Source organism: Branchiostoma lanceolatum, chromosome 2, assembly GCF_035083965.1.
Source record: "Branchiostoma lanceolatum isolate klBraLanc5 chromosome 2, klBraLanc5.hap2, whole genome shotgun sequence".
NCBI lineage: Eukaryota > Metazoa > Chordata > Leptocardii > Amphioxiformes > Branchiostomatidae > Branchiostoma > Branchiostoma lanceolatum.
The window spans coordinates 17305267-17330504 of record NC_089723.1 but is presented as its reverse complement, the minus strand read 5'-3'; the positions used below and the strand labels follow the sequence as shown (position 1 = coordinate 17330504).

The following is a 25238-nucleotide window of genomic DNA, read 5'->3' as shown; positions in this document are numbered from 1 at the left end:
GTTCATAGACAACTGCTTTCTGCTGTGTTTACACTGTTTTGTTTGTTTGTGTTTTTGTTGCCGGATTTGTCTCTTTTCTACTGCCTCTGGTTTCACACGCAGGAGCTGCTAGCCAAGAAGGTTGGTTAAAAACTTGGAGACAGTTTTGCATGCCCCAAGACAAATCCCTTGTCCCATAAGTACATGCAACATTGCTTTCTTTAGGGAAGCTATAATGACATTCCCTGTTGCTTCAAGTGCATGGTTCAATCTTTTAGGCCACACCAATTTAATGTCTTGGTTAACAGATTTTGAAAAACTTGCACCTGACCCTGTTCACTCCCTGAAATTGTGTGCACCAAAGTACAAACTTTCCTCTGAGATTCTGTTTTCCTGTTGATTTTCCAATCTAGCATTTTTTTTAAATTCCGTTAACCAAGAAATTAAAATGGTGTGGCCTTAAGTGCTTGCATGTATGTTTGCATGATATGTATAATGTATGTTATGGTTACTATCTAAATCATCTAATAAAATTACATGCATGCATGTTGATTCCTATTTATAGTTGCATGTCATAGATTCTTGTGTTTGCATGTCATAGATTACCCTTATTGAGCAAATTCAGCTATTTGTTGGTGGACCAATAGCAACAATGGAATATGATACTGTCAGACTGCATTGTATTTGGAATACTGACTTTCTCATGGAAATCATCATTCATTTAAAAATCAAAGGTTATAGGGGTGATATTCATAATCTGGGTGCCTTCCGATTACTACAGGGGTTCCTACACTCGCTACCCTGAAAAAATGAGTGTAGGAGCCCCGGTATTAATCAGATAGGACCCAGGCTAGATATTCACTCATATGTATTTCCATGTCAGCCGAAACATGTTGTGTTGTGTAAACATGTGTTTGAATCTCATGAACGTACAGCTGACTTTGCTCCCCTGTGTGGTGTGACTGCAGGATGCCCTGCCCACAGATGAGGAGGCGTACGACTTCTTCACACACGTGTATGATGCTGAGGAGGAGGAGGAGGCACCCAAAACCCCGGTCCCCCAGGAGCCGGAGGCAGGCCCTAGCGGGGAGGGTGTGGAGGAGGGGGAGGAGGCTCAAGAGGAGGGGGAGACTGAGGTACACGGTAGTCTTCATATTCAGCCAGTCTTTGAGATGACTCTAACCTTCTCCCTGCTGAAGTAGAGTTTTGGCACGAAATCTGAATTATTTACAGGGTTAGTCAGCAGGGAGAAGGCTATGCTGAGGCAAAAACTTCATGTGCATGTTCAACTTGAGAGCTGCACATGTAGTTTTTCTCAATATGGGTCATACTTTTCACATATACACATAGGACTTTTCCACTGGGAGTTTATGGGTATTACAAACACAGGCTGGTATGTAGGCCAGAAGGCAGGTTATACCAGTACACCAATACAATATGTACATGTAGCTTAGATTGGAGATACATTGATGTAGATGACCCTAAGGATGCCATACAAAAGGATACATTGGTCTGTTGATTTGTCGTCCTTACCAGTAGAGAGTTCCTTTAAGCCTTAATATTTCCTTTTTCCCATGTTTCCACAGCCCAAGGAGGAAGGCGAAGTCGAGCAGCCGCAGCGGGAGGCGGACCGGCGGAGAGAAGAAGCGGAGAAGGCCCAGGAGGCGCTGGAGGACTACCTGAGCGCAGGCTGGCAGATGACTCACGTCCACCCTGCCCAGTACACGGGGTACCAGGCCAGGGTGGACAGGGAGAAGGACATCTACTTTGTACCCAGCATGCTGCCTGGTAAACAGGGACTTTTTTAAATTCAATATCATCATATTATACAAAGAAAATATTACATACACGAAAAAAGTCAAACAATTGGAATTTGGCTTATCATTACATGTACCTTCCTGACATGTAGTAGTATGTACCCAGTTCCAAAGATCATGCTAACTACTTCTTTTATATGAGTTAAGTCCTGGGTAGGGAGTAGGTGAACAGACGTCCATCAGATTATGTACAAAACAAGGAACAAAAACAGGCTTCAAAGTACACTTAACAGTATTTCAATGTCCAAAAAGTTCCATCCACTGGACAGCTAAACATGTCGAGTTGCCGTTTGTGGAAAAAGCAAGGATTTGACTCCTGCATTCTAATGCACCAGACCTGTTTGAACGTAAACAAACACTGATCTTACCCCCTGCAGCTGGGAATCGCTGGTCTAGTAGGGGAAAATCCCCTCCCAAATGATGTAATTCTATACCACAACAAATGTCAAAGGTCACCATTTCTTTCTGGATTTGAAAAGTAAACACATGTCTGGTCTCCCTGCCTGAAAACTAGCCAAAATAGACCAAAGATTTCACCAGGAAAAAATCCTCAAAAATAATAACAAGAAAAATAAGGTGGACATGCAAACTGTGTTTTGTGCGCATGTCCATTAACCGGTCCCTCCCCTCCTGAGAGAACCAGTGCATACATGTATGTGTGGGAAACTCTGTTGCAAATTTTAAGTCCCTGACATATGGAATCTAAAATACTGAATTACCGGTAGAATCTTTTTAGAGACGTTTTGCACTATGACATAGTTTCTAAGTCCAATGATAAACAGTAGACGATACAAGCTGTATTGAGAAATGTGAGCATGAATATGCATACCTAATCTGACTTTCCTATCAAACTGTGTTCCAGTTCCTGCAGAAGAGAAGGTTCCCCAGGACGCCCAGCCCAGATATCTTGAGGAGGAGGGCTTCTATGTGGGAGAGAGACCTCCTGTTCCCTACAAGAACCAAAACATTGCTGAAGACAGGCTTCTCAAAGAACCAGATGATCGGGGGTCCAAGTGGTTCGGTGAAGACGGGAAAATACTCGCTCTTCCCGATCCGTTAAAGACGGAACCGACCCGTCCGCCAAACATGCTAATCGACGAACCAGAGCCGATGTTAGAAACTGAGTACCGCAAGGCGTGGTTGAAGGAGTTTGACGGGAGGTACATCGATGGGTCGGAGCAGATATCTGGCCGTGGCCGCTACCAGCTGGATGTCGACGTGAACACGCTAGTCTTCACCCACCACTCTTTATTTAGTCGTGAGCACGTTTTGTCGGCAAGACTGAACCAACTTTACCAACAGTACTTGGTGAGGACTCACAAAAACATGGCTAATTTCCTGACGGATAAACTGAAGGCGTTGAAGGCTGCAGCGAGACACCTGGAGTCACAGGAGGGACAGGGACTTAACCCTCAACCTGCCGAGCAAAGTGGGAGGCTGAGGGAGTACAAGAACGAGATAAGGTGGGCTAGTGCTTTGAAATGTAAGGTAACCACATTTACATACAAGACATATATAGGGAATGGTTTCCACCTTTTGTGCTTACTAGTTCACTGATAATGTTTCTACAATTAATACACTATTCACCAAAAAAAAACCCTGATATTTCTCAACAGAAATTATATATACATGTAGCATAAATGTAATCAATGAAGTATAAAAAGTCTACCTCTTTGGAACTTTTTTTGGCAACTGGAATTCACACAAATAGCAACATGTACAGGTTTATCAACACATTTAATCGCCAATATTGGGGAACAAATCTGCCAATAGACTTGCTTTGTGATTTACATAATGTATAATCCAATTTTTGGCCGATAAGAGATGAATATCCACCAGAACTAGTGGTCTGCATGTCCCTATAACAGTTATAACAACAGTATACAGCAAAATGGCAGCAATTCCACATCACAGAAGGAACATGTTGTGTGTTTCCCCAGACAAACCCGTAAGCTGCGTGACGCGGAGCAGCAGGCCGACAGGAACCTGCTGAAGAACATCCTGAAGGTCTGGCGTGACATCAAGGCTCTCCGACAGCTGCAGGCCTTCGCCAACACCTCCGCCAAACTCGTCGTGCGCAAGTACGTCTTCCTTTAGATTTCATTCTCACTGTCTATTACTTTGATGTATGTTTGTTTTTGTTTTTTTTCAATTTTTTTTTATTCATTTTCCATCCAACAACATAAACAACACAGTCAGTATTTCAGTAACATAAATGTCATATACAAATTGACGTCAGTAATAACTTGTCATACAAAAACAGTGTCATATAAAACAAAAACTTTCTCCGTCCAGTAACATGTGTCATATACAAAAGAAAACTTTATCCATTCAATAACATAATTTCAATCAAAAACATAGATAATAGTGTCATTTGAAAAAACTGAAACACAACTGAAAATAACTTATTGCAAACATAAACATAAAGTCCCCCATTTCCCCCTGTGCTTTTCCAGTTTTCCCCTTCTTGCTGCAATCAAATATTCTGCTTGTTGAAAAAAGTTAACATATTTGGTAAAGGAATTTAAACTTAAATGACCAGCCTTTCTCCTTTTGTATATATAGGTTTTGGCTAACAGGATTATAACATTACATATAACAGGGACCCCCCGAGATAAATTTCCAAATATGATATTAAATGCATTTAAGTTTAAAAGTTGACCTGTTTTCTCATAAAACCAATTTAATGTCATTTAATGTCATCCCAAAATTTTATTAACTGCGGGCAATCCCAGAAGACACGAATGTATGTTTCTTCCTCTAGATGACAGAAGGAGCATAAAGGGTTATCTACTAGTTTCCAAATATATAATAATCGATTAGTAGGCAAGAATTTATGGAGAAGTCTATATTGGAAATATCTAGTCACAGGGTCTATAGTACTATATATCAAAAACGTATACACTATTTTCCAGGGTATAGGGGAATCAAAGAGGTACAGCCATGCCATTTGTACATTGTGTGGACAATCAATTAGCTTTTCAGATAAGAGAAAAAACTCATACATATCTCTATTGATCTTAATTCTTGTCAACCATTTACTATTATGTTGTTCTGGTCTACATACATAGTTACAAAAGTTTCCTACTAGTTTGAATTTCCAGCTTTTTGGTATTGCAGTGACCAATTGCATGTAGGTAAAGTTATTACATACTTGACCATATTTGTAACAAAACTCATCATATGACATTATTCTACCATCATTGTTTAAAATATCATTTAAAAAAATCACATGTCTATTTAGAAAGGCAGCATACAATATAGGTTTTCCTTCAACAAGAATATTTGCATTCATCCATAAGATTTGTTGCTTGATCTCATCAGAAGTAGTGGGGGGTTTATATTGATACTTATACCATGCATTCAAGATCTCTAATAGAAAAGGATTTATATTCAAACCATGTGCTGATTGGAGTTGGTAAAAGGGAAATAGAGTAGTTCCTAGGGAAGGGTGTGTATGTAGTGGCCAAGCTGCAAACCAGTGAGGATTAAGATATAACTTAGGTACCCAGGATGATTTAATGGAAAGAGCATAAGCATACAAATTAATAAGTCTTAAACCACCATTGACAACAGAGTTATAAATCGTTTTTCTCCTAACTCTCTCAGGACCTCCACCCCAGATAAAGGTAAAAATCTTTTTCTCATACTGTACAAAAAATGATTTATCTGGCATTTGGAGGGTCTGGAAGAGATAGGTAAATTGAGGAACACATAAAGAATTAACAATAGTTATTTTTCCATATAATGATAAATTTTTTCCTTTCCATGGGTACAAAAGTTTATCTAATTTGTCCAAACGTGGGCTGAAGTTAACATCAACTATGTTGGACAAATCCACAGGTATATGAATTCCTAAAATCTCCACACCTCCATCTATCCACTGAATAGGGAGATTTGTGGGTAATTTAAAGTTACTATGTTTTAAGGTTCCTATTCTCAAGATCTTACATTTATCAAAATTTAATGTGAGACCTGAGATACTAGAGAAACCATCAAGGTCTTTTACAAGAGCATTAAAGGACGCCAGATGTGGACTAAAGGGGAAGTTAGTATCATCTGCATATTGTGAGATTTTTGACATTTTTCCATGAACAGACAATCCAGACAAGTTATGATTCTGTCGGATTTTGATCAGATGGCTAACATTTCAATGGCAATAATAAATAAATACGGGCTGAGTGGGCAACCCTGCCTTACACCACGGTGCAATTTGAAGGGTTTTGACAAATATCCATTATTCAAGACAGAACTATTTATATCATTATATAGAATTTTCACCCAGCTTATCAAGTTTGAACCAAAATTAAAAAATTCAAGTGCTTTAATAAGAAAATCCCACCGTACCGTATCGAAGGCTTTTCTAAACTCTGAAATAAATATAAGGCCTGGCTTTTTTTCTTCCTCATAAATGTCTATGATGTCAAGTAACCGTCTAATATTATCACCAATAAATCTACCCTGTATAAAACCGATTTGATCTTTATCTATTATATTAGTTATTACATTTCTAATTCTCAAAGCCAAACATTTTGAAAGAATCCTAGTATCACAACAGAGTAAGGTCAAAGGTCGCCAATTATCTAATATGGTTGGGTCTTTATATTGGCCATTAGTGCCCTGTTTTAATAATAAGGATATAATCCCTTGCTTCTGTGAATCTGATAGGAAGCCTTGGGACAAGGAATGATTAAAGGTTTCAATCATTGGTTCTTTAAATACTGAGAAAAAATGTTTATAGACTTCACAAGGAATACCATCAATACCAGGAGATTTGCCTTTTGAAAATGAGCAAATTGCCTTGAACAGTTCATCCTCAGTTATCGACCCCTCACATGCCTGCTGTTGATCAAACGACAATTGTTTATCATAATTATTAGGGAAAAAATCTTGAGAGGTCTGGGAGGTTAAGGGTTCTGGAGGGTCTTTAAAGGAATAAAGGGAGGCATAGAATTCAGCTTGCTTGTCTAAAATTTCCTCTGGATTACAAGTATAGATCTCATCTGATATTTTCAATTTTTGAAGGTTTTTCCTGGTATAATTTCTGTGAACCAATTTAATAAAATACTTGTTACATCTCTCCCCCTGTTCCATCCATCTAGACCTGGATCTAAGCAAAATTCCTTGTACACGTTGACTGTAAAGCAATTCAAGTTCTGATTGTTTCTCTTCCAGAGTGCCAGTAATAGAACTAGAGGGTGTAGGTGTACTGTCTATTTGTCTATGCAATTCATTAATTTGATCAATTAATTGTTTCTCTTTTAATAAATATTGTTTCTTTTTCCAGCTGGAGTACTTAAGACAATGTCCTCTAAAAAAGCATTTCGCAGACTCCCAGACTATATGAGGATTGGCAGATCCTCTGTTAATATTAAAAAATTCAGTCATAATTTCAATTGTCTTTTGACAGAAAGATCTATCTTCCAATAAGGATTGATTGAACTTCCAGTAACCCTTTCCTCTGGGGAACTCAACAGTCACAAAAGATAATACAATAAGCTTATGATCGGATTTTAGACTTTCTGAAATTACACACTTATTTACCCTGTTCATCAAAGAAAAGCTTACAAGAAAATAATCTATCCTACTAGCTTGTTTTCTGCGTCTCCATGTGTATCTACTTGTGTTTGGGTTCTTGAATCTCCATATGTCATACAAGTCAAATTCTCCCATTAGTTCTAAAATGGCATCATAACTTTTGGGGTGGTATGTTTTATGTATTGACGACCTATCTAACTGTGGATTTTGCACTGTATTGAAGTCTCCCGTTATAATCAAATTCTCATTACATACATCAAAACATTCTATTTCATTACACAAATTGGAAAAGAATTCAGGAGAGTCTTCATTAGGCGCATAGATATTCACAAGACAAAATCTATAATCATCAATTGACAAATCAACAATTATCCACCTGCCATTAATATCACATTTTGTTTCATAAATATTAGGAGCAACACTATTTTTAAATAGAATGGCTGTACCCCTTTGATTGGAGGTCCCATGTGCAAAAATCATGGAACCCCCCCACTCCTTCTGCCATCTAGTCTCATCCTGTATTGTAGAGTGTGTTTCTTGGAGACAATATATATCGTATGGCTTATCCCTTAACCAGGTTAAAACTTCCCTACGTTTAATGTGATTGCCAAGGCCATTACAATTATAACTTGAGATTTGTAGTTCTACCTGTGTCATGTCTTCTGGGATGGGTCGTACAAGATGGAGAAGGTACTGGAGGCATCAGGGGTGTGGTGGCATGGAGAAATCATGATGACTGGACTAATATGAGCAAACGATACTGAACAACCAAGGTTAACATAACAGAAAAACAATAAGGCTGGATGGCACTTAACAAAAGTAAACCAAAGTGTACAGTATATAACTAAGGAGTTAGAAATCATAATATAGATATCATTATACAAACATAATACTGAAATCAGAATAGAATCAGAAAACAATATTGTTGGATGGTTCCAAAAGAATAGAAAGGCAGCATAAACACCACCAAAAATCACAAACATCGAACTCAAAAATTGGTGGTCTATCTATTTTGCGAGCTCCATTTAGTACACTAAATAATTCCACATAACAAGGTTGTGAACATTATCATAAACTTCATCACAATAAACCAAGGGAAAACAAAACAAACAAAAAAACAATCTAACTTAATCTCTGATCAGAAAGAAAATCAACAAACCCTAAAGTAAGCATAATACAGATTTATAGTAAGCAATATTTAATACTCAGATGTTCTTCACAAACTCAAAAATTTAACAGACACATTTTAAAGAGTGGAGAAGGCCTGCCTTATTACATGTCCCTTTTTGACAACACAATATCCACAGCATCAACTCGTCTCTTTTCTTTACCGTTAACCAACAGGACTGCATAAGTGTTCTTTGGTGGAACCCAGATTGATACATGTACCTTAGAGTTTTTGTCTTTTGCTTTAGCAATTTCTGAGTCCCTTTCTGGAACAAGTTGTGAACGCGCTGTCTGTAGGGGAGGGGGGAGGTGTTCAAACACAGCGAGCCCTCGAGTGTTGCCCCGAAGTTTGCGACCCTCAGCCAGAACCTTGATGTATGTTTATACTTACCAATAATTGTTGCTCTTTCTTGTCGTGTGCAAATACATCTTGCTTTAGACTTCATTCGCACACATCACAACCAGCAGACTAGCCCCCCTGCTGTAGAGACCTGCACAAAGTTGTGTGGCCCAAGGGCTGTGAATCAGAGATGGGCGCCTCCATAGGCTCCACCAAGTGGAGCAAGAGGACTTTGACTTTAACTTAAAGTTCTCTTCACATGCTCTCTTCGTGTTTGTGCATGTAAGATAAAACAGTTGACCAGCAGTGAACACCCATTTTTATCAGATGAGTACAAATGTAGAATCTACAAGTAGTAAAATGTACGAGAAACAAGGATTGCATATATGTTTGTTGATTTGGCCCGTCTCTTTTCGACTAAACCTGAGAGATGCTCTCCTTTCTCCTTCAGAGAGGAGACAGACAAGGAGAATGACAGGGTGGTGTGGGAGCAGGAGGTAGTAGAGGAGGTGCAGGAGGAGGAAGATGCGATGGAGGAGGAGTACCGCAGACAGGTGGACAGATACGAGGCACTGATGGCAGAGTGGAAGAAACAGCACAAGGCCAGGGTGAGTACATAAGAACATCATGGGCTTTTTTCCTACATGTCAGTGTTTTCTTGTAAAGATGCAACAGAAAATGTTGGATGCAACAGAAATATGCAATACAACAGAGTTCAGAGATTATTGGACGAAGAGTGAAATCTACTTTTATTTCTTATTGTAGAAGCAGAAGAAGAAGAAAAAGAAGAAGAAAGAAGGCTCACGGGAGAGTCTACAAGACAGTCTGCAGGACGAGTCTGTTGAGGAGGGAGAACTGTTACCCAAACCAGAGGTAATGTCATACATACACGTACATGAACAATTCAACAACATGCACAACATTACATCATTCAAACATCTGACTATTATTATTAGGAATTTAGTTTGCTTGAAATACATTATGTACAATGTATAATGTTCTTGTGTGTACATGTGTATTTGGCTCACGTTTTCTCAATGATTAAAACAACATGGTAATCATTATCATGACGATATGTATAGTATACAATCAGTGCTTTATCAGGCTCGCTGTCCTTTGCTGTAGAATGAAAGTAAATGAAGATCTAAAGTAAACCACGGGCCGTGATTTGATTGGATCAAACGCTGCAATAGCCAAATGTGCTTGATTCCAGGCCGAGTCATCCCAAAGACTTCTAAAAAAAATGGCACCAGTGCTTTTTCTGCTTAGCAATGAGTAGAAAGGACTTAACTGAAATTGGTTTCCCTGTAACCACGCTCTCCACCTCAGGCCCCCCAGGCCCCAGACAGAGAGGGTTTACGTGAGAAGGTGCGACAGAAAGCCCTGCAGATCAGGAGAAGACCCGGAGAACCCATCCTCACTCCTGAGGTCACCAACACAGCAACCATCACTCCTAAACAACAGTGTCCCAGGTATGCTAATCAGCAAGTGAAGTGTCCCAGGTATGCTAATCAGCAAGTTAGCAATCTTTCCAAAGAGAGGTCAATCTACAGCATTGCCTAAAACTATTAAAAAATTTATCCTCCATTGATTTATATTCTAAAAGGATACATGTACAACATATGTCCAAGAAGCGTGTGGCTGAAAGTCTCCCCAGTTCATATGGCAGGGAAAATTTGTACACACATGACCTTGGTAGTCTGAATATTGTTCTGCTTTGATTGTATGAGGCTAAACACTTGAGGAATGTGTTACTGTTTTTTTCTGTGTTAGAGGTGAACAGGAGAGAAGACAAGATGTGGAGAGGCTACAAGTATTCGTCAAGGTACTCTTCAATGACAAGGAAGTGTCAAGAACCAGGCCAAGGAGCGTGACATCAGACTTTAAGGTGACATTTGGAGAAATCTTCCCCATCCTCATCATACAGTGGCCAGAGAGCATCAAACTACAGGTAGGTATTCTTTTAGTTTCTCCAGATAGAAGAAACATAACTTTACTGATGTGACAAATGCAATTTGTAGAAGCACAGTGTTGCATAGGGATAAGAAATAACTTTGCCTTGGAAGGTTGAAACCGTACTGGCAATGTGACAACTTCACCTTCTGAAATGTCATTGTTACAAGATGGACCTTAATTAGACTCAAACATGTACATTTTGTAGCTATGTACAGTTTGAATACACACACATTCTTCCTTGTAAGTGTTTGAGAATGGAACCTTGTCCAACGCCCTGCTGGCTGAGGTGTATGCCGGCATCCCAGAGGCTAGATACATTTTGAAAACGTACAGTATACATTCTTGTCATACATCCATGTCCCTGTAGGTGTTTGAGAAGGGAACCCTGTCCAACACCCTGCTTGCTGAAGTGTACGCCGGGATCCCGGAGGCGGCCGTGACGTCGGGGAACGTGGAGCTGGAGGACCTGGAGTTCAGCAGCGACCAGCGGGTGGCGTACGATCACGAGGCCGTCGGCAGCGGTACATGACTGGCTTTGTTTGAACTTTGTGACTGAGTTTCAATTAGACCCTTTATGAAGGAATTGCCTATCGCAAGATGAAAAGTTTTAATTAACCTATTGTTGAATTGATGCTGTCTTATCTCCGTTTATTATTGCTTGGAACATTTGATATTATATTTGTGAAATGAGCGATTCAATACTGCTTAGTTTTCTACTTGTAGAATTCATTTCTGCCTTCAAAATTAACATCTCAAAAATGTCATTTAGAGGCATGAAGAAGACAATTTGGTGATTTTCAATTGATGTTTACCAAGATAATAAAACATTTTTACATGTCAGTGCTGTCAGGAATTCAACACTTCCATCGTTGCATCCCCAGGAGTGATGTCTTCCTTTGAGGAGAACAACTTGAACTTCATTTCTGTCTTCAATGTTAATATTTAAAAAAAATGTCAGAAAGAGACATTCAGAATTTTCAACTGATGTTTACCTAAATAAATCATTACCACATGTCAGTGCTGTCTTGAATTCATCGCTTCTATTGTTGCCTCCCCAGGAGTGATGTTTTCCTTTGAGGAGGACAACTCGGCCCCCCTGTGTCTTCTGACCACCGGCATGCTCAGCACCAGTGTGTCCTGGGGGACGAAGGACGACGGCACCCCCCTGGTCCCTCCTGTAGGACCCACAACCGCCACCATCCACAGGTACACAGCACAATAGTTACTGTTTCTGTACAGTCATGTACAATGTACATGTACATGTGTTGGGGATGGATCCCGGTGAAGTGTTTAACTGAGCATTTTGCGGTACAGCTAAAAATAGGCATTATGAGCCATGAGAGGCACTGCCAAGCCAGGACTACACAGAGTAGTTGACTGAAGGCTAGAGACTGGCCGAAGCTGTTGACAATCTTCCGAGACGTAAAGAGTCGAAGAAAGACATGTGTTGGGTTTGTGTAACTTTAGAATATGGAGAAGAACAAGAAAAAATGTATGAATCCTGCAAAGGGCTGCACTGCACTAATCTACTTACATGTAGCATGGTGAGGGCAGACCTCATAGATACAGGACTAGGAACTCAAAAAGAGCTGCAAAGAAACTCTTGGATATATGGAATGTTGTAGATTCAATTGAATTGCAGGAGGTGTCTACTTCTAGAGCTGCAGGTTTCATCTAGAAAATGATGATATTTCTTTACACTGAGAATGGTCCTCTCTTTTGTTAAACCTGTCCCACTATTTCATTATCCACCGTGGTTGTAGACCTTCTTCATCAACTGCTTCCAAAAAAGAAGTCAAACCCCAAAAGCTTAGATTGTATTCCGTAGCAATTCTTAGAATAGTAATTACATTTTGTTCCACTTGTCAGCATTGTTAACAATGTCTGTATACTTCTTCTATGCATTGTTTCATGTTGCACTTACCCCTTTGGGCAAGAACTTGCAAATAGATTAACTCAGAGTTTTGAACCCATCCTCCCTGATTCAACCTCGCTGCTTCCTCCAGTCCAATGCTGCAGGCGGACCCAGTAGCGGCCATCGAAGCCACGGGGATGGTGGACATGATGGCATTTGTTCACTCCGAGAATAGTTCTCTCTTTTGTAAAACCTGTCCCATCATTTCATTATCCACTGAGGTTGTAGACCTTCTCTTTTGTTAAGTTTTGTACTCATCCTGATTCACCTCGCTGCCTCCTCCAGTCCGATGCTGCAGGCCGACCCAGTTGCGGCCATCGGAGCCACGGGGATGGTGGACATGGAGAAACTCGCTGACTGGATAGAGGAGTCGCGGCTGGACCCAAACGACCCCAGCAACGCAGCACTGATGCAGCACGTCAAGGTGAGAGGACTAGCATCCGGCTTTTTCAGGCCTGACTACATGTACCTGGAAAGTTGTAGCCTTAGAGTGGAAGCTTATCCATGTTGATGAATAACATGATTGTGTAAAACATTATTTAGAATTTCCAATGTAACTCAAGCCATGGCCTTGTTTGGCTACAAAAGTCGAAATGTACTGCTATACCATTACCAAGATGTGTTATGAATGTACATTGTACCATGCTGTTTTTTTAATTATCTGCCTATACTTTCGGGAATTGCTCTTCCTGAGCTTTTTGGCTACTGTACTGTACATGTACATGTCCATATAAGTTGGAACATACCGGGTTGTGAAGTAATCAAGTAACAGTTACTGTAAATTTGTATTCATCCCATTATTGCCACAGAATTTCACCGGTGGCAAAAACGGAGTCTCCAGATTGCCTGACTACTTCCGGTTGGAACAGCTCCAGGAGGAGTTCAACTTTGTCACCGACGAGGAACTGGAGAAGTCCAAGAGATTCCGTCTGCTGAAGCTCAGGTCCCGGGAAGTTCAAGAGTTCCGGTCCTACCCCATGGTGCCACTCCGAGACAGGGAGATTCCAGATTCCATCTTCAAGGTGATAAACATATTTAAAAAAATCGTAGCTTAAAAGCTGTTTTCTTGAAAGCTGATTTGCTGTTATGTACAGGATAAGTCATGCACAGCAAAAACTGTAGAAATCCAAACTGTCAACAGAAATGTGTCAGTGGAGTAAAAAACAGCTGTCATTTGTTGTTGCTGATATTTTATCAAATGAATGTACAAAACATATGCTATTCTGACATCTGCGTATGAGAATGGAAAGGAGTTTTGATTAACTTGATTAACACTGGTGGACTTAAACTCTGGGCTCAAATTCTATCTGATTATATTATATTATTATTCCTTCTGTTAGGAATATGAGAAGAGACAGAAAGAGAAGGAGGAGAAGGATGTCCGGGATGACATGGATGCACACAGGAAGAGGGTCGCACGGTTCCAGTCTAAGGTAGGTCCTCACTGCAGAGATCACACATAGGATGAGGTTTTAGATATATCGATTTGAGGGAAGATTCAGGCTGTTATGTGCTTACTGTTGGTATCAACTATCAAAAAACTTTTTTTGGTGGCAAATGTGTTAGATGTTGGTGCACCAAATCCGTAGTGTGTTTTTTGGCACACTTTTAGACAGATTTGCCAAAGATGCTCGGTGGGCATCACTCCACCGCCAGGGAAGATCGTATCAAGTGCCTTTCCCAAGGGCACAACGTCAGGGCATTGTGAGCATCGAATCTAACGCTCTAACCGTTACGTCACACCGACGCCACATCAACTATCGAAATCTTGTGATCATTGTTTACCATCCTTCCTTTCCTGCAGGTGAAAGAGCATGTGCTGAACCGGTATAGAATGGCCCGGCACCAGTTCTCCACCAAGGACATGGTTGTGGAGGACCAAGTACCAGACATTGGGTGGGTAAATCATGGAAAAGTATTTCACTCTTTGAAATATCTACAAAGATGTACAGAAAATTTTCTAACAGGTTGAAATCCAAAAACATACAGGTAGAAGATGTATTGTTTTTAAGTGATTCCTGCCATTTACATGATAGATAGCAGTTCATTGTGAAATTAACAAACAGTTCAAGAAATTCTTGTTGTCATACCATATCATTTGTTTCTTGCATATATATTAGATCATCATTTTGTTATAAGTTAGTGCATCATGTTTTGTTATAAGTTTGTATTCTTATCTTTTCAATGTCTTGTGTTTGCTGGTGGTGCTAATATCTACATCTGCAATCTCTTCTCACTTGAATAAAAAAACAGTTGCCATATAGAGTTTAAAAATTACATCCTTGTCATTGGTATTACTTCTGGGTTTCCTTATATACATTATCCATACAATGATTCCGTTATCTTATGTTGACCTCTGACCTCTCCCTCACTTTTAAGTTCATCATATTTGATTTTGTATGATTTACTGTCTAACAATTGTTTTCGTACTTCCTGTATTTTGATTTAATTGTATTGTTCTTGTATTGACAAAATTGTATTTAATGTAGGCGGACTCCAGGAAGATTAGTGTATAAATTGTTAAGATTGAACTCTAATGGAGATCTCAATAAAACAAACAAACAAGAGTAATGGACATTCAACAGAGCACTGGTAGCTGGAGTGTATTTCACAAAATTTTACAGGTATGATTTTAACCATTCTGATATTTTGTCCACCCAAACTTACTGTTGTGTCTGCACTGTTCAGGACCCTCACTGTGACGCTGCTCAAGGTCACAGAACCCAGACGTCCTCTACGGCCTACAAGGAAGGAGCGTAAGAAGGTGACGGCCCAGGCGCTATCGCCAGGAGATGTGAAGATCCTTGTCAACATACAGAGGGCCTTCAACATGCAGATAAGGTGGGGCAGCTTTGATGTCACTTTGTAGACTTTAGAAATCCCATGAAATGAAGTTAGGAAGTTCACATTTGAAGTGGTTAATATCTCTGGCTGAAATGATTTAGTTTAACCTTTGCTTGCTGTAACCAGTGACAATTTAGAGGTGTGGATGTGCAGATGAAGTTGTAGCATGCCAGAGTTATTCATCCATTTCCTTCCTGTTTGACAATTGTTCTATGTTCTGAGAAGCTTTATGTGTGACATGTGACTTAGTAACCTAACAGGAGCTTTTGGAACATATCTTGTACGTTTCCATGTCATGGTATAAAATTTGATTGTGTAGGCATCAGACAGTTTTAAGTTATTGTCTTTTAATGGAACATAATCTATAGAATGGAAGGAAGATATCAGAAGAGCTTGATTATATAACATTCATGGGCTATGTTCCAATCTTTCCCCCACCCCCAGGACTGAAGAGGTCAGAGGTGCTGGAAGCGGGACGTCATCAGGTGGAGAAAGAACAGCAGGAGACGCCCACTCAGCAGTAAGACAATTTGCTCTTTGGCCATGTACTTAGAATTTTGTTATAGCTCGTCATGCTGTCCATGTCAAAATGTCATTCTGATGTCTTGTCTTTGTCACCCTTGGGCAGCCCTAGCTTTGCGTGCTGAATAGCCAAACCAATAGATAAATGGATAGATAAATACTCTTGGGCCAAAAAATCCATTCACTACAATTTGTGTACAGTATCGTACATTCAGGTCCTCTCAACTAGCATTGCATCTTATGTTTGCCTTTGTTAAAGAGATGTTGATAGTAACTGTTACACACTTCTGTATTTCAGGTTTTGGTTCGTCCCTTCGTGGAGGTGACGTTCCAGCGTACAAACCAGAAAACGAGCACCGCGGAGGGAATCAATCCCAGCTGGAACGAGGAACTCCAACTACCTCTCAGGTATGACATGTATACCTGTACTTTCTAATTCTAACTCTTCAATTTGTAGTATACATTTCCAGCTCATTGTACTGTACACTGCACATAATGTGTTTTTTTGTTATAGATGTACATGGCTGTTTGTGTCTTGTCAGATTTTCCACTGAAGTTGGTAGGAGCATGTCACTCATGTAGGCAATCATGTCGCCCATCCTTGGGTTGCGACTGGGTAATTACATCATATCAAGGTTTACCAAGGTAGGCTAGGGACATGAAAAAGGTCCTAGCTCAGAGTATCATTGGGAAATACTGTAAATGCATTTAAGTTTGCGTGGTTTTTATTTTGCTCTAATGGGAAATGGGGTGTTCGCGATGGTTTAAAGTTCGCGGCAGCGCTAAGTCACGTACTGCTACAGTATTGAAAAAAATGTCCGCGGTGGTTTTAAGTTCGCAGTGAAATGGTCCTGCAAAAACTATGAACATAAAACCACCGCAAATTTTTCTGAATTTACAGATACAAGACTACCGTACAGCATTACCTTATATGATTTCTCTGTACAGGGTACCAAACAATGACTACTCTCCCAGCAACTTGCAAACCTTGGATGACACTCTCTTCATCAATGTGTTTGATGAGCTGGTGATCGACATTCTCGAGGTGGGTGCTAGTTTTAATCACATGGACAGAATAGCGAGCAAGTTTGTAACGCAAACTGCAAAGTAACGCTAGTATGAAAAACATCTGTATGGTGAATCAGTACTAAAAACAAGTAAAAAGGGTGATGGAATTCTGCAGGTTTCTAACATGGGGCCCCTTGATGTTTTGAGGTGTGTTTGTTTACACCAATGTTACACAGGGAGTGGAAACATGACTGGGCCTGTCACTGGCACTATTACCATGTCATAGTGACAATATTAATCACAAAAGACTTGCAGCTTCCTTTATACCTTTAGTATATAGTGCGCCCATTTCTAGATTTCATTAGCAACTGCGTTCTTGCAAAATTGTTTGGTATGACGTATGTTCAGCTAAAAAGCTTACATTGACAATGCCACATACATGTAAATGGCTTTCTGTAGTAATGCTAAGATCTAGACAACTGTAGCAGCTCTACATTTTGCTTGAGCGCTAGTGCATTGACTGTAATAACTGCGCTGTAACATCTTGGTCTGTTTAACATGCACTGCACCTGTCAGACTTCACTGGTGAGTTGGCTACTGTAGTTAGTGAGACAAGCCCTGAGACTGGGTCATTGACACTTTTTCCTACCTTTCTGTGTTGCTATATTCCTTCAGTTTTCGACATGGACATGAAAATTTGCTATCACACTTTTTGTGTTGTACAAACTTACAAACACACACTCACATTACTAAGTACTAGTATTCTGATGTCACCGTGCGTAATTGGTAAAAATGTGTTATGTTGGAGCATGCAAGAACACATCAATGACTACATTTTACATACCAGAATGTCAGTCTCCTACGTTTGATAGAGTTTGGTTTGGTGATTGGAATACAATCATATTTTGTGCTTGCAGAACAAAGTATAGCTAAGGTCAAGGTGTCAAGGTGCATGCGTTAAATTTAGATATGTACACATAATTCGAATGTTTTCACTTAGCAAGCCAAGCATCAAGTAATGCTGTTTGGTTCCTTCAATGCCACACCTACAGTGTTCTCAATGTTCTTGGTATTCTCAATGTTCTCAGTGTTCTCAATGTTCTCAGTGTTCTCAATGTTCCCCATACTCGCTAAATTTCCATGCAGGATGACCGACAGCGAGAAACGGACATTCACCGCAGGATCGAGCGCCACTGGCTCGGGTCCATCCGTATTCCCTTCTCCACCATCTACTTCCAGTCCCAGGTAAAGCCAATGCCAGTTTCATCCATGCTTTCCCATAAAGGGATTCCTGGTCTTTCTCTTGATTTACATATTGCAGTCAACAACAGCTCAAAGCTGAAATATAATCATTGATGAAAAAGTCACCAGATGAAAGAGATAGAAAAAATAACTGTAAATGCAGAAATATTTGCCATGGTTTTATGTTCACGGTTTTCGCCGTGAACTCTTTACTGCAACCTTAAAACCACCGCAAAAAGCCATTCCATAGTGTGACTGTAGCGCTACGATTGTTTTAAACGCGAACTCAAAACCACCGGGAACACTCCATTTTCTCCCTACCGCAAAATGAAATCCCCCCAATATTTCTGCATTTACAGTAACATAATTGGGCATTGCATCATTTTGATAGATATGCTTCCTATGCTTCCTGTTGTAAATAAAGAGTTCCTCTTCTTTTGCAGATTGATGGCACGTTCAGAGTGGAGGCCCCTCCCGTGTTGCTAGGTTACAAGCGTGGGGGCGGCGGCGGGTCGGAGGGCCTTGACCTGCAGATGGGCGGGAACGAGCACACGTACCTGACCCTGTTCATCACCATCGAGCCGGCCCTCACGCCACTCGAGCCACTCAAGGAGAAGTTTGACAGCCAGGAGGATGAGAAGCTGCTGTTCCAGGCCGAGAAGTGGCAGGGCGAGATCGAGAACCGGTTCAAACCGAAGCGGAACATCTCCACCACGGTGACGGACATTAACGGGAAGTCTGTGTTCGTGACCAGGTTCATCCAGCCGCTGCGGCCGCCGGATGAGCTGATCGACAGCAATGCTGATACAAGACAGAATTCTGTAGGTGTTGGTTTCTTTGTTAGATCCATTACTTAACTGTCACAACTGTACACAATCTATGCTTTCCCTTAAACCTTATTTGTCAAAGATAGGCAAAGAGTAATAGACAACCTCAAGCCAACTGTACACACTCACGCCATATCTTCAATAAAGACACTGTAGCCGCACAGTACTAGTTCCCGTTTAAAACTTTGTTCGAGCCCACACCACTACATTGTATTTGCAGAAGATAATATTCTTTCTGTGATTTATTTTTGTACTGTTAAAACCAACATGCCAACATCATTACTTACAGGAGCGTGTGGCAAGGTTTGTGTCATTGATCCCCTTCATCTCTGACTCCACGCTGTTCGCAGGGATTTGTGACATCTGGAGTACATGTGACGTGAGTCGGCATCACAGAAACTGCACCTTTCGTAGCATCCAAATGATCCCTTTTCTTTCAAGTGCAGAATAATGTTACATAATGTATTTTGTTGACAGGATTTGAAATATTACTGAAAACATACAGTAAAAATTTGTTGTCAATCCCACCTTCAGTACTATACGTAAAAAGCAGTTGCACAAAAGTCTTAGATTGGTACAATTGTAGCTGAGTATGGCACTTGTTTGCTGATTTCCTTATGTGAAGAGAAAACTAAATAACATCTAGACTATCTAATTCTATTATGTTGTTTTCCCTTCCAGCAATTTCTTCAGATGTTGTCAGGGGATGAGGAGGAGCATGCAGTGTTGCTGTGTAACTACTTCCTCCACATGGGGAAGAAGGCCTGGGTGTTACTGGGGTCCGCTGTGCCAGAGGGACCCACGGCATACGTCCTGACACATGTACGTGGTAGATAGGACAATGATTGTCTGTTTCTGTGTTCATTTGAAAAACATTCTGTTCTTTAAATGCTTATAGAAACATTGTTCAGACTTCCTGCTGAAAGAACTACATGTACAAGAGAAAAATAATGACTTTACTATTCAAAGTTAGCTGCAGAATGAAGGAATGAAAAACAAAACAATGAAGAATAATTTAGCTCACTAGGGAGTCTGGACCAAAACTGTGGTTGTGCTATTGTTGATATGCATCTTTCGAATGAGAAAAAAAACTTTGAGTTGTTGTTTGACCAAGACAGAAATGAAGAACCCACCCTCCTCTTGACTTAAAGTGACAAATGGTCATGCCTTCAAAAGCCAGAGTTATCGACCCAGAGCTGAGGTGTTAAGAACAGTTGTTTTTCCCTAGAACTATTGCAGAGTGGAACTCGTACTGTACTGTAGGAGCATCCTCATGAGATAGCTTTAAACAACGCTTACAGCTAGATGTGCAAATGATAGGTCTGAGAGGTTGTTCAGTGTAATATAACCAGCTGCCACTTGCCGGCGAAGCCGGTGTGTTATGACAAGGGGCAGTTGTACCGCCCACATATATGTACAGATACAGACTTACATGTACATGTATTGGGCAAGGATAGCATGGATACAAATTTATACCTGCTAACACGGCCTCCTTCCCTTCTGCAGGAGTCCAGCGGTGACTACCTCCTGTGGAACCCCAGCTCCGGGGAGTTCTTCAACCAGCACGACCCGTTCTGCCCCATGCAGTCCGTCGGCTGCCTCATCAACCAGGACAACATCTGGGCCAACGTGCAGGAGTACGCCGCCGCCGCCAGGATGAACTTTGACACCACCAAGGAGGCGCAGTGGAAGCCGTTCTTCAGCCGCAGCTACCCGAACCCCGGCCTGTCCAGTATACAGCCCGACCAGCTGGTCTATCTGCCAACGGACAAGGACTACGTGGCAAACCTGCAGGATAGGTCAGTTCCACACCTCAGATTTCAAAATATTCTATACAGTATTCATTGGTGTGCAGCCTAACCAGTAGGAACCCCCTGGATAGAGCCGCTTGGAAGTGTGGTGTGAAGACTAGCCAGCTGCTGCCCACCCCTGTGTCAGGGACCCCAGCAGCAGTATAATCAAATAATGGTTACTACTACTGATCCATGAAAGGTTTTGTCAGGTTGATAACTCTTTGGATATAATTGAAAAAGGATATTGGGGGGTCAGTAATGTACATGAAATATCCTATTCTATATTGAGGAACTGTAATTTACTATTCATGAGCACTGGAACATAAACAGAAGGATAGATTTGAAATTATCCATTACGATAGGTACATGTACATGTACTGCTGTTGGCAATCTTCAGGTATTTTTCAAACTTTTCAAATCATACTTTCTAAAATTTATACTGTCTTAGATTTAGCAGAAATTAACTGGCTATGTTTCTTGTGTGTTGGTTCACTACACACACTACAATAAGACAATGCAACAGTTTTGTAATTGTGACATCCTTCACAAAGAAAAGTCGGAGATCAAACACCTTTGTTAAGTTTTATTGGAGTAGTAGCCTCCCCTGGAAACGTCCAGGCCAAGACCTCTATGGTCAACTGCTTCCTTGTTTTAAGGACTTGAAATTGTGTTTTAAGGACTTGAAATTGTCCAGAAATTGGTGTCAACTGTCTGTCTTAATTGAAACGCTTCCTTTGCTCTTCATGGCAATTAAGACACTTCTTTGGGTGTGCACTCTGAGCTTTTTGCCAATTAATGACCTATTCCTTGGCTATCCCCAAATGTCCCCAAGTGTCCTTTGATTTGAGTGACCCTTTTCTCCTCAGTGTTAAGATAAATACGATTAGATATTAAACCTACATGAAACTAAATGTATATCTATCATCATCACTCTATGACATAATGTGTGAAATTTACATGTAGGATTGAGAAGAAGCTGAGAGACAAAGTTATGGAGTGGCGCCCCCACTCCATCACGCGCTGGAACCGGCACTGCACCCAGAAGTTCCGCCGGCTGCTGCCCATGTTGGAGCAGAGCGGGGGGAGGGGCACCGCTGACGAGCACAGGAGAGAACTGGAACAAATCCTGGCTTCGTACAAGGTCAGGAATTTCCTATCCTATAATATTTATGATATTTATAATAGTGCTGTTTTTTTACCCCACCATTGAGGCCAAGTAAAAATGTATATTCCTGTCTTTATGTTTGAACATAGACTAAAAGTCTAGAACAAAGACTAGAAACTACATGTATTAGAAATAGAAGAAATTGGTTTTAGATTGTATCTAGTACATTGCATTAAGTATTCAAGTGTTGTGTAGAATATATAATGTGTGGTGCACGATACCAGCCCTTGCTGCCTAGTGCTCCACAAGTATTGTGTTGTTGCAATTCAAGTTAAGTCAAACACTCTCATCACACCAATCATTTAGTACAAGTACTTTGTACTTGTGTGTTGTCTGTGTTACTGAAGATTGTGTTGTATTTGTGTCCATGTATACTGTCAGGGTTCCCCATGCAGATGGTGTGATGACATGGTTACTGAAGAATGTTGTGTCCCTGTATATGTCAGCCCAGGGTTCCCCATGCAGATGGTGTGATGACATGGTTACTGAAGATTGTGTTGTGTTATTGTGTCCCTGCAGATGTCATGGTACTCCATGCAGATGGTGTGATAACATGGTTACTGAAGATTGTTGTGTCCCTGTAGATGTCAGGGTTCCCCATGCAGATGGTGTGATGACATGGTTACTGAAGATTGTTGTGTCCCTGTAGATGTCAGGGTTCCCCATGCAGATGGTGTGATGACATGGTTACTGTAGATTGTGTTGTGTTGTTGTGTCCCTGCAGATGTCATTTTTCTCCATGCAGATGGTGTGATGACATGGTTACTGAAGATTGTGTTGTGTTGTTGTGTCCCTGTAGATGTCATGATTCCCCATGCAGATGGTGTGATGACATGGTTACTGAAGATTGTGTTGTGTTATTGTGTCCCTGCAGGTGTCAGGGTTCCCCATGCAGATGGCTTGATAACATGGTTACTGATTGTGTTGTGTTCTGTCCCTGCAGATGTCAGGGTTCCCCATGCAGATGCCGTACACTGAAGACAACCCTGTTGTGGAGGCGGTGTTCAGTACCGGAGTGCACCAGTTGCAGGGCAAGGATGTGGAGTTTGCGCTGGCCGTGCACATCCACCCCTACCCCAACTCTGTCCTGTCCCTCTGGGTGTATGTGGCCTCACTGGTCAGGAAGAGATGATTTCCGAACAACCTGTCACGTCTAACATTCGCATATCTAACTGCATGCATTGTTTAAAGCTATCTAATGAGGATGCTTCCACTGTACTTGGTTGTAACGAGTTCCACTCTACGATCGTTCTAGGAAAATACGAATTTTTAAACACATCAATCCTAGGTTGAAAAGTCTGATACTTAAAGGCATGGCTATTCTTTGTCCTTTTCTGAGCTGGTATTAGATACTCATTAGTCGGTACGTCCACCAGTTTATTAGTCATTTTGTACATCACGCATAGTCTGGACATTTTCCTTATGTCCTCTTGTATAATGTTGTCAGCACCTTGCACAATCCTTCATCTTTGTATATACATTCAGAAAGATGTTGACTGTGGGTATTTTTCCTTCATATCCTTACCTCTAAAACTTTCTCCGGATCAAATAAAAAGAATGTAACAATCACCAAAAAAAAGAGTTTTGTTTTATATTTGTGTATGCATCTATGTTGACGATACCTGCTGAATATATAAGCTTGGGTATCTATGAGAAAAGGTCAGTATCTATGTGCAGAAGTGTGCGCCATAAAGTTGGTATGGCCCTTAAGTTGTAGAGTATGTGTTCACACGTCATTTACTCAGTTAAATTTGATATAGATGTGTTGCTATGTTTTTTACGTGCCAAACAAATCAATATAATAGTTTATAGAAGCAAATGTACATTTATATGTATTCTCACATAATTATTTCACATGCTACATTGGATAATTTCCTTATCCTTAGTACTGTTGTAAAATTATTTTTTTCCTTTCCCTTAATTATTAATGTTACCATTACAGTAGTCTCTTCTGTTTCAAATTTCTGCTGATTAACAGTCCCAGTGTAATATGATAGTATACATTCAGTATTTGTTGTATTCTGTGGTAAATCTGATGTTGTTTATAATATTGTTTTCCAAGAAGGAATAATGTACAGAAACTTGTGTTATGAATCTACAACATGTTTATAGAAATGATAAAGATATGAGCTGACTGACAGTGGGTGCTACAATTACACTTGTACTGTCACAGTGGCAGTATATTTTAAAGACTTATCTTAAGTTTAAAGGTTATTTCACAACACACCTTATTAATATTATAGTGACAATCACACTGTGCCAAATGTGTTACTGGTGAAAAGAGGGGATGGCGGGGGTCTTATCCCCTCTTTTCACCATAAGGGGTTTTAATAATCTCTTACTGGCAAAAATATGGGATAAAACCATCACAATACCACTATCCCGACTATTTTGTTTATCCCGGATTTTATACTACTGTACTATACAATTCAGTACTAAATAATAGGGATAAATAATCAAGTCTGCTTGTTTTTGTTTGCAAACAATAGGTAGTTACAGGAAGACAACTAAGAGATAGATTTCTGTAGTCTCAACACTCGGTTTCCAGTCCTGACAGGAGGGTTCCCAGTACTGAAGCTGCCCAGCACAGGAATTCCAGTACTAAGAAAGGCTCAGTACTGGAGCCCCTGTGCTGACGACCACTTCCATACTGGTTGTCCAGTGCTGACAAAGGGACCTGTTACATTTGTATATTTGCCAGGCTGAGGTATGAACAATTGTATCTCTGGTGAACTTTGCACTGATTGATTAATCGCATTGTTTGGTTGCTACCAATGTTACTGCAGCATGTTTGTCATATTTTCTTGGATGAATTCCAAAGAATATATGGTCTGGACAAAACATTCTATGTTTATGTAGAAATTGTACAGTTATTATACATATATGTTTCTCAAGATTTATATTTTCTTTAGGTGATATGGCCTATGTGTAAATAGAAGAATAAAATTTGTTGGAAAATAGAAGTTGTGGAGTTGCACATGAATTACTACAATGAGTCAAATGTGAGATCGAAGAAGTATGCTTCAATGATTACCAGCGTAGATTTTATCTAAGCAAACCTTAATTGTCGCTCAGGTTGTTTTTTCCTGTCGATAGTTTAAATAATGACGAAACGAACCACTTGT

At 40.4% G+C, this 25238-nt stretch overlaps 1 protein-coding gene across 1 annotated transcript in view; it reads left to right on the top strand.

Moving 5' to 3' along the window:
- Nucleotides 1-25046, top strand: part of LOC136426885 (coiled-coil and C2 domain-containing protein 2A-like) — a 32181-nt gene extending 7135 nt beyond the window's left edge. Inside the window, exons 9-34 of the mRNA XM_066415605.1 lie at nt 103-120; nt 948-1142; nt 1566-1767; nt 2659-3259; nt 3737-3877; nt 9293-9449; nt 9607-9714; nt 10171-10313; nt 10615-10792; nt 11165-11318; nt 11856-12003; nt 12998-13136; nt 13522-13734; nt 14053-14145; nt 14517-14608; nt 15401-15553; nt 16001-16076; nt 16377-16486; nt 17027-17123; nt 18233-18331; nt 18772-19149; nt 19445-19534; nt 19837-19977; nt 20662-20954; nt 21912-22089; nt 23057-25046. Coding sequence (XP_066271702.1) covers nt 103-120; nt 948-1142; nt 1566-1767; nt 2659-3259; nt 3737-3877; nt 9293-9449; nt 9607-9714; nt 10171-10313; nt 10615-10792; nt 11165-11318; nt 11856-12003; nt 12998-13136; nt 13522-13734; nt 14053-14145; nt 14517-14608; nt 15401-15553; nt 16001-16076; nt 16377-16486; nt 17027-17123; nt 18233-18331; nt 18772-19149; nt 19445-19534; nt 19837-19977; nt 20662-20954; nt 21912-22089; nt 23057-23245 — 4386 coding nt within the window. The 3' untranslated portion in view covers nt 23246-25046. The remainder of the gene's footprint in view (nt 1-102; nt 121-947; nt 1143-1565; nt 1768-2658; nt 3260-3736; nt 3878-9292; nt 9450-9606; nt 9715-10170; nt 10314-10614; nt 10793-11164; nt 11319-11855; nt 12004-12997; nt 13137-13521; nt 13735-14052; nt 14146-14516; nt 14609-15400; nt 15554-16000; nt 16077-16376; nt 16487-17026; nt 17124-18232; nt 18332-18771; nt 19150-19444; nt 19535-19836; nt 19978-20661; nt 20955-21911; nt 22090-23056) is intronic.
- The last annotated feature ends 192 nt before the right edge of the window (nt 25047-25238 follow it).